General features: G+C 37.6%; 1 protein-coding gene across 8 annotated transcripts in view; it reads left to right on the forward strand.

The window, feature by feature from the left end:
* INPP4B (inositol polyphosphate-4-phosphatase type II B) overlaps window positions 1-12,891 on the forward strand; it is a 687,800-nt gene that overhangs the window by 603,961 nt on the left and 70,948 nt on the right. For all 8 annotated transcript variants that reach the window (XM_074378080.1, XM_074378065.1, XM_074378058.1 and 5 more), the window contains 2 exons: window positions 6,479-6,591; window positions 10,203-10,357. In XM_074378080.1, the coding sequence (XP_074234181.1) occupies window positions 6,479-6,591; window positions 10,203-10,357 (268 nt within the window). The remainder of the gene's footprint in view (window positions 1-6,478; window positions 6,592-10,202; window positions 10,358-12,891) is intronic.

Here is a 12,891-nt window from a genome sequence, read left to right on the forward strand (position 1 = left end):
TTCAGTGGGGCTTTTTCTTTTATAATTTTCAAGATTTTACAGCCTCTAAAAGAGCATAATTTCCAATTTTAAGACATCTCAATGGCTTTCACCTAATTGTATTTGCTTGCTAGTACATTTAGCTATTATTGTTTCAGAATTAATTATAGAAAAATTTGGTATTACAGCATATAGTACTAACTGGAGTGGACTGTGAAATCATTGTTCTTCAAATGTTCATTTTTTTCTTACTTAAGAGCACAGTCCCTTCTAAGGTGTTTTTACTGTAGTTGTTCTGGTAATTTATTGCTAAGTAATAAATTATCCCATCTTTACTGATATAAAGTCAGAATCATTTTATTCGTGCTCACAGATCCTGTGGGTTAGGTATTCATACAGGGTGGGTGGAGATGGTTTCTCTCCACTCCATGATATCTGGGACCTGAGCTGAAAAGAAGAATGGCTGGGGCCCCTTAGGTGACTGGAGTCATCTTCAGCCTTCTGCACTCACGTTCTGTCATCTGGACTAGGATGACTCAAAGGCTGGGCTCAGCTGAAGCTGCTGACTGGAGTAACTAAATGGGATCCTCCATGTGACATAGGCTTCTCCTAGCATAGTGCCTCAGCTCTTAGAAGATTCCTGAAAAGGAATACAGAGAGCAAAATTCCAGGAGAATAAGGCAGGAGCTACATACTTTTATGACCCGGCATCTGAAGTCACATAGCATCATCTGTGCCATATTCTATTAGTCAAGACAGTTGCAAGCCCACCCAGCTTCCAGATGAAGGTACAAAAATTCCATCTCTCAGTAGAAGGAGGGTCAAAGAACGTGGGGCCCTGTTTTAAAACCATCACTGTAGAAGTGACTGATGTGCTGCTTTCCATAAATACTCTTCCTTGTCATTTTCTCATCTCTAAAACAACAGGACACATTTGCACTATGGCTGGTCAATGTTAAAAACGCCTGTATAACCATGTATTTGCCTTAGAATGCTTTTGGTTGCAAGTGACAGTAACCCTCATTCAAACAGGCATTGTTTAACAAAACTGGACATTTCAGTGGCAAGGCAGGCCACCCTTTAAGAGAGGGTTGTTTCAGTGGCTTAGCAGTACCAAAGGACACTTCTCTGTCCTGTTTCACCACTGTGTCACTTTTATTGTTGACTTTATCCTACATCTAGTCCCTTTGTGATGAAGGGATTGCTGGCATGAGCAATTATTCCCACTCTCAACTGTATGCTCGGACAAAGCTAAAGAGAGCTTTCCTTCCCTCTTCCCCTTTATAGAGTCCTGAGCTTCACTCAGGAGGAACAGCATAGATCACTTACATAACCCTGAAACAATTTCTGAGGTCAGAGTCAAACTGATTGGCTTAGATTTAGGTTTTCTTCCTTGAACTCATCCTAATTTCAAAGGGGACGGGAATATACCAGTTGACTTCGGTGTGACTGATCTCTGTAAATGTTGTGCCTGCAACTTAGGGGAAGATGGGTGGAACAGGTGACGGGAAGGCAGCTGTAATTTTCATTTTATGCTGGAACATTCTCTAACTGCATAAAATCATTTGACCAGGAGGTGATGAAGCTGTTGCCTTGGCCTCCTTAGCATCACAGCTCAGTGAGCTGAGAGCACGTAGAAGCACATGGTCCCACTCCTGTTCACTTGTCAGACCCTCCCTGCCTTTGAGTCACATCAATGTCATGTTCAGAACTGCTGTTAAAGAAATCCCATTTGACAAAGCAAGGAAAAACAGACACTACAAAGGGACTTTGAACTTGGCTCTTCTGATCCATTGGGGAGTGGCAAGAGGATAGTCACCGGCTTTGTGAATGTTTGAGGTCACGATCATCTATGCATCTGTCTGTGAGAGCCTATTTCTTACTTTGGGTAAATTCAGGCTTTTGTCTAAGAAAATAGGCTTCCTATCTGAGGCTATGTACACTTCCTTAGGACGAATGTCTGCCTCTGTTTTTCAGAGTTGACACAGAATTTAATAATGTAGCCTCTTCTGCCAAGACTTTTACTCATTGTTTTCCACTACAAGTCGATGAAGCGTGTCAGGGTCATTGTCCTCACTTTGCAGTTGAAAAACTAAGGACAGAGGGTTAAGCAATCGCCTATGACCACACGTCAAAGCAGGGATGGAGTTAGCGTTAGAAGCCATTTTCCTGGAATCTTGGCTCAGTGCTTTCTTTAAAAAGAATATTGAATGTTTCAAACAAAAAGAAGGAGCAGATCATAAAGTACAAACACTGGGGACCCCATCACTCAGTCTCAGAAATTTTGTAAGAAACAACTATTTATAGACAGAGTAGAAGCCCCCTTTGTACCTTTTATGGTTCCTATCCCTCACCTTCCCTTCTCTGAGAAAATCAGTACCTTGAATTTGGTGCTTTATGTTCTCATACATATTTTTCCTGCATAGGTATGTATCCATAAAAATGTGGTACAGTTTTGTACATTTAACTTTATATTGCTGCTATTATCTTGTATGAATCTTTTTTTTTTTTTGCTCCATAGTTTTTAGTATATATCTGTTGATATATACAGCACGTTTATTCATTTGGCCTATTATATAATATTTCTTGTCAGGGATATATATATAAAATATATATATATATATATATATATACACACACACACATATATATACACACACACACACATACATACATATACACACACACATATACCTGACAGTTTTTCTGTTCTCTTTATGATCATTTAAATTTCTTGCTGCTGTTTAATTATAAGCGATAGGGCAATGAACATTCTTATACCTTTCAACTTCTGGTTACTTTCTTGAACTCCACCTGAAAAAAAAAGAATGCTCTTATGGAGGTTGGTATAGAGAGTCAATTGTTCTGTCTTAATTTGGTGCTAGAGAAGTGCCGGAGTGAGTAGCAAAAGCAAGATTTATTGGCTTTATTTACATTGTAGGAAACTCATTCTAAGTCTAAAGCCATGTTCCTTGTATGCCATGATTTTCAGTTGGTATATCAGGATCGATCATTATATCTTGAAATTTCACCTAGTAATGCACAGTAATAGTCTTTATTAATGCTACTACTTTCCAGAACTGGACCTGAATTTCTACAGCCTGCAGGATTTTTGTCAGGTTGAAAACAATTGGCAGCAGCCAAGGTGTTGGACTGATAGGGGTGTGCTCTGAATAAGCAAGTTCCATCATTACAAAAATAGAAGCAGTGGCTGAAATTTTAAAAACATCAAGATGACCTTCTTCTAAAAAGCATGCCATGGGGAGAAGGGGTGAAATTTCTGTCGGATATCATTTCTGTGTATCTGATAGCACTATCTTTATGGGGTAGAAATGTGCAAAAGATGGCCATTTGCTCAACTTATTTTTAGGAACCTTATAGTCTGTTTTAAATGGCTGTTTAAAAAATCTCCATCTCAACTATGAAACTAAATTATTTTGAAAATTTATTATGCTTTGTTCTGGAGTCTCAGAATTTTCAAGAAGCTGGTCCACTGTGTTAATACTAGATTGCTTTTTTGTACCACCAGTTGTGAAGACGCTAACGCAGATTTGAGGGAAATTACTGGCATAGGAGTTGGGAGACTGGATTTTTGACTTGACTCCCTCTGACTGTGAACCTTGTGAAAAAGTCACCTAAGCAACTTGGCCATGGAGTTGCCCTTAATCAGTGCTTTGCAAGTTTTTTGTGTTGACCTTATAGGTGTGAAATCAATTTGGTGGGTTGGGACCAACACTCAAAAGAAAGCTTGATGGAATAGAACAAAATATATTCAGGGTGCAGTGTACTCTCTAAGGGTAAATATTATTTTATAAAAGTGTTGTTGCAGAAGGGTGAATGTGTATGCACACCTGCTGTGGGACATTAAAGAAAGTAAAATTCTTATTCTGTATTGCTTTAAAAAAATGTTTGAAAGTGTTTTGTACCAGGTGACTTCAGAAAGTGTCTTGAGGGCCTCTCAGAAATGATATTGTCCATATTTAAAATTTACCAGGTGCTTCCATTTTTGAGGATGAAGCTCAGATATCCCAGAATAGCAGAACAGGCCCTTCCTAATTCTTGCCTCTGGGACCATGCCCTCCAAGGACATGGTGAACTGCAAGCTCCCTGCTTCTACAGTACTGCCTCGTCAGTCCATGTCTTTGCTGACATGTTTCTTTTGGCCTCAAATGCTCTCTGTAGACAAAGCATTACCTTTAATAGAAACCTTTCCACATCCAACCATTCTTTAGAAAACTGACCAATCCTTTTCTTAGGCCCCCATACCTGTACTGGCTTGTATCATAGTCCACAGTACACTTTACTGCAGTTAATAATGGTTTAAAAATCGATCCCACCCTACTAGACTGTGGAGACCTAGAGAGCAGGTCTTTGTTTTTTTCCCTTTTGTTAAACATATTTACTCTGTTCTCCCTTGCTCTTAAAACCACTGTATTATTTTAAAACAATACATATCTATTTTAAAGGTCCCAAATGACATAAAAAATGCAGTTGAAAAATCACCCTAAATCCCAACAACCTAAAGATGGACACTGTTAGTATCTAAACGGATATCTAGCTCTGCCTACATTCAAATAGAAAGAGAGGTAAACATGTACACACATGCACACTCACATGTTACACAGATTCATTTACTAATATGACCATTTTTTCCTTTCAGCAATGTCAAGGGCACTTTCTGTATTAATAACATATTTGTACACAATTTAAAATTGCTGCTTAGAGTTCTAATTCAGGGACTGTTTCGGGTTTTGTTTTGGTTGCCATTTATGAACATTAGGAGCAGTGCTGGTAGACCTGACTTACTTCTCGTGTGCTCCAAGTATCAATTAGAAGACACCCTTGTTGTCCTTACTTTCTTTGATGAGCTGTAGAGTCTTGAGTTGGTTTTGCAACTGTCTTCAAGGCATTCTCCATTATACCGCCTTCCCTTTATTCTTGGGCCATGTCCTGTTAAAATCTCTCTGTATTAGATAGTCTCCTACCTAGCAATGCGATATCTTTAGTCAAAGCTTCTCTTTCTTAAGAGAGTCATCTATAGTTAACATATTAAGGATTTGATTTTTGACAGTTTTCCCATTTCGGAACCAATAAAGTGGAATCATGCATATATTTGTATGAACATTTTGAATCTCACCTTCCTAATACAGGGTATGAATCTAGATTGTACCTGACTTTCTTCTAGTCTGTGGTCATGGAATTCAAGATGATAGATGATTGTTTTCTATGGACAGTTCCGTTTTACCAATCACGTCCACTCTTTCGAAGATACAGATTGCTAGTACAGTTTACTAGGATATTTCCTCTACTCTTTGGAGCTAAAGTCAAGAACTACTCAGAAATATTATTTTAATAAAGTTAAACATCTGGTACAATTTTGGAAGGTGCCAAGCTTCATTATGATTAAAGCTTATTTGTGTAATTTTTTGTGATCTGATTCAGGAATGTATCATGGATTTATTTCTTCAGTGTGCCTGGATACCCTAGATGTAGTTCATACTGTTCTTATGTATTTTCTCCTGTTTTTAGCCTCTCCTGTTTTAAAGCTCTGAGGAATTCTTCATCCCTCAGTTTATGGATTCCACAGTAGAGTGTATTTTCATACCATACGGTGCTGTTGCAACTACTCTCTTACAAAGGCTTTTTGTTTTCATCACTGTATTCTAGTCTTGAATTCCATCTCACCGAGTCTCAGAGACACTTGTGTCATAATGTGCATTGCCTTAGATTTTAATATAAACCATATGACATTTGTTACCCAAGCTCTAGTTATTAGTATGTAGAGATCTGGGCAGTCAGTCATTGCCTGCTCCCTCCCCAGTTGTCCTATATAATTAACTATCGCCTCTTGTGTTGTTCCTCTTTCCATCCATACCCGTGCTTCTTAACCGAAGTTATTCGCAACCAGGATAGATTTTGCCCTTAAGGAACACTTGGCAACAACTGGAGATATTTTTGGTTGTCACAGCGAGAAGGCTTCTAAATGATGCTGCTTAACATCCTACAATGCAGAACATAGGCCCACTCCCCACAACAAAATGTTATCCAGCCCAAAATGTCAGTATTGTCTAGATTGAGGAATCTTGCTCTATAGAAGCTGACTTCATGTGTTTTAGCTGAACTTTCAAATTCCACGTCTGAGATATTCAGTTTGATAGAGTCCCACGATTCAGACTAGCTGCTCAGTAGGAAAAAGTGGAAAGTTGTATTTCACGTTGTACACTTTGGTTGAAGTGAGGCAGCTATCGTCGTGAAAGACGTTTCCCTTAGTATTTTATGACCAAGTGGCATCACCACAGTTACACACCACAGGGAATAAGGGGGACTGAGGCATATTTCTAAGTGGAGAGTAAAACTGGAAGGATTAATAAGTGTGATTATCCTCAGATACTCTCTGCTCCAACTGGCATTTGTTGTTGCAGAAATTGCATTTGCAAACATTAAAGAAAACTCCATGGGCTGCTTAGTACTAACATGGTTTCCTTTTTTTTATTTTCAGACATTTCACATTTTCAAGAACAAAATGATTTAAAAGGATTATTAGAAAATCTCCATCAAAATATCCAAGCCAAAAAGAGGAAGAATGTAGAAATTATGTGGCTGGCTGCAACGGTGAGCCCTCTCCCATCTTGTTCCCTGTCACCTTAATGATCAGTGAGCACTACTGGGTCTCTGCTATGTAGAGACTTGACCGCTGCACTTTGGGTTACCAGATGTCACTCTCCATTATCCAGGAAATTGGGCATCTAGTCTGTCAATAGACTAGAATACAAGATGGAAGAAGATAAATTCAACTAGAAAGAATCTTACTCATTGGCTTTTCTTATAAATTCAGGATGTGTTTGATACTTTGAGGTTAAAATTAAGTCTCAGTGATTTTCTTGATCTCACATGTTGCAATGTCAATCACTGGTATCAGTCAGGGTTTGGAAGTGCTGCTCTACAGACATGTGGTTTCAAAGAATGTGGTTATGAGATCTCAGACTCACAGCCTCAGTCAGGCTCCTGGACATATTGTTAAATTAATGAGCTTGTAAATGCATTGGTTACTTTAGATATTGGCATAGAGTTTATCCCTGTTGGATTGCTCTTGGGGTAATGAGCTATATTTTGTATGATGCTTTCTCATTTAATGGCTCTCTCAAGGTAGACAATCTACCTGCTTTCCCACTTCAGGTTTCTATAAGATTGAAAGAGAAAAATTTTGCCTGTAGTTTTCTAAGCTCTTGTCTGGCAACTGTTCAGGAATAGCTCACATGAACTTACGAATTTTGTTAAACATTCAGACCCAGAGATCCTTTCACTAGGAAAGGATCTTTTCATCAGGGAAGGCACACATTGGATATCTTTATGATGAGTGCCGTATTTGTAGTTACTGCCCCATGTTGCTCATGTAATTTGGAGTTCACAGTGGAGCTTCTCACATATTCTGTTCATTCTCTATCAATAGTGTTTAAAACAAAACCTTCCCCTCTACTGCCAGCCCTTCAGTTGTAATCCAATATGACTTACTCTCTTCTGGGAAAAGAAATGGATAATTTACCATGAGTCTATATAAAATAATTTACCAAGAGCAAGGCAGAGGAAAGCTACTTCAGTTTCCCTTCATGCCCTCTTGGAGCCCCAGGGAAGAACATCAAAGGTAACAGCATGAAACATTGCTTTCAGACAGCTCATTTACACTGGTCCCACTTAGCACCATGAAGGTTAGCATTACATGAAGGTTATTTATAATAGTTCTTTCTCCAGTGTGGCAGCCCTTTATATTTTCAAGATTTGCTATGGTTGCTAATTCTCACAAAAAATTTCACAAAGGTAGGTTGTAAGTTATTTTTGCTACATTGCTAATAACATGATAGCACAAAAGTAGTTGGATCATTTACCAAGTCTATCTGACAGCTTAGGAAAGTAGACATATGCTGTTATATACATATCATATGATTATGTAAATTGGTAAATGAAGGATGCACAGGGGTAACCACAAATGAATATTTTCTCTAGTCTATATAGTTATTCCCTTTTGAACATATAAAAATTTTTCCCGTAAATTTCTGAAAGTTTTTTTGAAATATATATTTCAACCAAGTAAGTATGGCTTACTCACAGCTTACTATTGAATGCATAATTGCCTGCCTTGATAAACATACAGCACTTACAGTGTACAATTTTGGCTTTCTGTAGTAATATTGATTATTATTATTAATACCATGTCTGTAAGCTAATACATGAGTTTTGGTATCCTTTTTGTAAACCAAGGACGTTAATAATACTGTTAAAAATGAAGAAATATAGAAATTCCCTTTGACGTTTTCCAAAACTCTTTTTAAAAAAAATTTTTTTTAATCAGTTGCTGTTCCTTTTTTTTCTTTTGTTTAGGTTTTTTTTGTGGGGGAGGGGTAGGTAATTAGGTTTTATTTATTTATTTTAGTGGAGGTACCGGGGATTGAACCCAAAGCCTCATGCACACTAAGCATGCACTCTACCACTTGAGCTATACCCTCCCCTACCCCAGAAAACTTTTATTTCTGTCTCTATTTAATTTTCCTCTCTTCTTTAAATCTGTTAATGAAATACTGCTTTTGTTAATATCTTACATTTTAATTGAAAAATGGAAGGCTGTTTGGTTTTTATCTTGAATGAATTTAAACAAATAAAAGTGAGAATTTCAAAAGACCAAATGCCAATCAGGTATGTTAAATTAAGCTCATATAGTTCAAAACGAGTTGTAGAAATACAGAAACCAGGACCCCACCTATTTGCTGTAATGGAATTGCCCTTGCTTTTTTTTTATTTTAAATTTGTAACATGAAATATCTTTGCAGGATGGTTGCATATAATTGTGACCATACATTTCAAAGAATATCCATTCTTTTTACATTTCATTTCTTGTAAGTGGCCATTGAGGTCTATATTTTATTACTATAAATATAGTCAAGCCTTTGTTATTTTATATTAAATTTTGAAATACTGTTTATTTGAAAGCATTAGAGTTTCATAGAGGAAAAAATATAATATGGTGAAATCATGCTCTCATATGTCTTTAATCATTTACATTGGAAATAGTGAAAAAGTACCTTAGGTCTAATAAGGACTTGAAAAGCCTAAGGTAAGTATCAAAATCACAATTAAATCATGGTTAAAAACCCTTGATAAACTGTATTATTATATTCTCTCTTCAAAGCAGGCAAGTGTTAAGTCCTCCTTGTTGGCAGATAATAAAGCAGGTCTTATGATATCATATTAGATGGATTTTAAGTGCATGTTGATTAACATTGTTGATGCTAAAGATGCTTATTGGTATCTCATATCAGAGCATTACTATGGGCTTGGGTAAAGAATGGAATGATTCACCTGTTAACCATAAAGCAGTGAGACCGTAAATTATTGCCACTCAGAGATTCTTCTCCTGGCTTACATCAGAATAACAAAAAGAAGTAATTACAGAGAGAAACAGAAAAGGACCAGATGTTAAAGACTTGGTCCTTGTTAGGTAGACTTATATTAGCATCCTGGCTCTGCTCTGTTGTGCACAAGTCACTTAACCTATCCAAACCTCCATTTCCTCATCCGTAAAATGAGATTAATATACCTTCCTCCAGGGTTCATGTGCAATTAAATTAAAAAAGCAAATCTATATGACATTTATTAGCATTGTACAGTAGATATGCAATTAACATCGGCCATTTTTGGTGTCTTTATTCTTATTAGTTGCATTGATGAGTGGTTTCCTTGTCTGCTGCACTTGGCACCATGTGGATGTTTGAAATCTCATAACATACAACCGAGACTAGCAAAGGTGTTTTAAATGTACAATAAGAAGATTACTAGCTATTTAAGATTCCAATCAAATGACTGATCCAGGAAAGAGAGATTATTTTTTCCCCCTTCACTATTAAGGTATTGCTTCTGAACTGTGATTGTTACTTATTATCCCCTGCGGCTCTGGTCCCCTCTCCTGGGGCACTGCTGCCTCTGCTGGATATCTACTGTCTCATATGGCTTCAACAGCCCCACACCTCACAAAGAGCTAAATAAATTAAATGGATTCCACCAGCTTTTGAAATGAAAAGGTAATGTTTTTACATTCCAGAGGGCAGAGTGAACCAACTGACTACTGTAAATTAGCATGAGTTTGGTGGGTTTAGACAAGAAGTGATTAAGGGACTCCAGCACTTTAGAGTGATCTACAAATAAACAGTAAGCTGTTTATATGTCTGTTACAGATTTGTCGCAAACTAAATGGCATTCGTTTCACCTGTTGTAAAAGTGCCAAAGACAGGACGTCGATGTCGGTGACGCTGGAACAGTGCTCCATCTTGAGGGATGAGCACCAGTTACACAAGGACTTCTTCATCCGAGCACTGGACTGTATGAGAAGGTACCCCACGTATCTTCAACTTTCTTTCTTTTAAGGTCATTTTAAGGTTTAGGTTTTTTTTTCCCCCAAAAATACATATTTTGCTGGAGGACTAAACATTTAGTAGCAACAGTGCATTTCCATGGCTTAGAGCTCATGACATGAAAGATAAAATAATTTTAAATATTCCCTCTACTTATTACAGGGAATAAAAAAGAATGTGGCCGGATCTTGGTAATCTGCATGTAGGATAGAGTTCCTTAGCTCATTTAGACCCAGTTAAAGGGCTCTGGTCCTTTTGTTTATAACACTTCAAGGGCACCGTTCATTTACGTGCGTGTAGTTATGTATATGCACGAAATAAAACTAAGTCGTTATCCAAACAAAGCAACTATCCAAAAAATTACAGCTAACAAGCAATCTTCCTGTGGGCGTGCAGGGTCTCTGGGTCACTAACCTCTTTCCTAAAATCGTTCTCACGTCACATCACTCAGACTAAAGATGGGAGGACTCTGATCCTTTAAAACAGGAAATTAATGTCGTTACTCTGCCGACATTTAACGTGCTACGCCGGAAGTCATGTTTCTTGATTCATTTCCACTGTAATTAAATCTAGTCTGAGCCATAATAGGAAGGAAAGAGTGCCTCATCCACAACGCCTGTCAGCAAGGACACACGTTAATTAAAAACTTAAGCGAAACGGTCTCTTTGCTGCAGAGACTGACTCAGAAGCATGACAGGATACACGGGACAGGCTCCCTGTCCTCAGAAGGGAATGTCATGAGATGCTCCGGAGAGGGCTGCTTCTTATCTGGCATGTCATTAGCTCCCACCTTTCTTTTAACTGCTGCAGTCCTTCCATGGCGACAGTGACGCTTGCCTGCGCTCCTTCTCCACTGTGTGTTTTCCGCACTAATGAGAAGGTTCTGAAGTCCTCTTTTTCACCTCATTTCATGTCTCTTGGCGTTTTCATTGTTCGGTCAGTGGATTTCTATCATAACCTTTCGATCAGTGTCTGAGGATGCCTCCGAGGCCTGACATGAGCATCTCAGCCATATGAAACACATTTGCTTGTTATCAAACACTTCTTCGTAATTAATCTCTCAGCACTCACAAGGAAGACTCAGAATCTGAGTATGAAATCCAGTGTGCATTTAAAAAGTATAAATGCCACTGTGGACAGAACAAAGATGCAGGGTGACAAGGGCAGAAGCACAGGATATTAGAGAGCAGAGACCCTGAGGACTAAAATGATTCGACCAACATCAAGGACCTGGAAGGTGAAACTGGTACATGTTAATTTAAGCAGGGGTAAGAGAGTTTCCTTGAATGAGCCAGGTAATTCTTTCAGATTGGTAAATAAAGGGTGTATCTGTCATATACACATTGAACTGTGAAACTACATATTTTGGAATTGCATAAAGGTGGTGTGGAATTGACGTTATATGTACAACACATTTGCTGATGACAGAACATTTTTGAGGGTTCATATTTGGATTGTAAAATAAAGTAAGGCACTAGAAATTTAACCCCAAAACTCTAAAACACTAAAACCTTAACTTCTGTATCCCCACTACTCTGGTTTTATATATGTATTTTATACACACACACACACACACACACACACACACATATATATATTTTATATATGTGTGTAAAATATATATATATAAATATATATATTTTATATATATAAATATATATAAAATATATATATTACATATACCTTTTTCGGTAAATTTCAAATCTGTCAAACTTATCCTTTGGTTTTGTGTATATATAAAGGCTGTCTGAGAATGTGAGGGTTTGTGTGTGTGCGCATGCGTGTGTGTATGCATGTGTTTAAGGGAAATATGATGTGTTATTTTCTTGAATTCAACTGCTGTCCTTTCCCTCTGTAGGTACTGTCTTACATCACAAGGGCATAGGTTTATACACTCTGGCAACAGGGCAGAGTAGATGAAAGGCTGGGGCCTGGGCATCAGCTGACCTGAGATTGAATCCAGGCTATGTGCCACTTACTAGCCAAGAGGAAGTTAATCTCACCTTGCCTCCTAGTACCTTAGGCAAGTCAGTCAACCTCTTAGTGCCTCAGTTTCCTTGTGTGTAAACAGATGTGCTAATAATAGTGGCTCTTAGGAATGTTTTGAGGATTAAATGAATTGATACGTGTAGAGTGGTTAGAACAATGTTTGAGACACACTAATCACTATACAACATTTGTTAAAAAAATAAATATCAAAGGTCATGATCTTCCTGATACAATAAAATCTAGGCAATTATGAGCCTCATAATTTTTGTGGATATATTAGGACACACAGTTTGACTCCAACACCTCATATTAAAATAAAGTCTGCCGCCGAATCTTGTAAATAAGGTTTCAAATGCAGTGTTTTATCTATTTAAGAAAACAAGCTCTTTAAATAGCACTTTTAAAATGTGTTTACAAATGCTGTGCTAGTTACGGATGGATTGCATTCATTAAAGTCAGCCTGGATAGGTTTCCTAGAAATGTTTTTATGTTAATGTGTATCATTGTATACCTGTACAAATAA

The sequence above is a fragment of the Camelus bactrianus genome, chromosome 2, assembly GCF_048773025.1.
Source record: "Camelus bactrianus isolate YW-2024 breed Bactrian camel chromosome 2, ASM4877302v1, whole genome shotgun sequence".
Taxonomy (NCBI): domain Eukaryota; kingdom Metazoa; phylum Chordata; class Mammalia; order Artiodactyla; family Camelidae; genus Camelus; species Camelus bactrianus.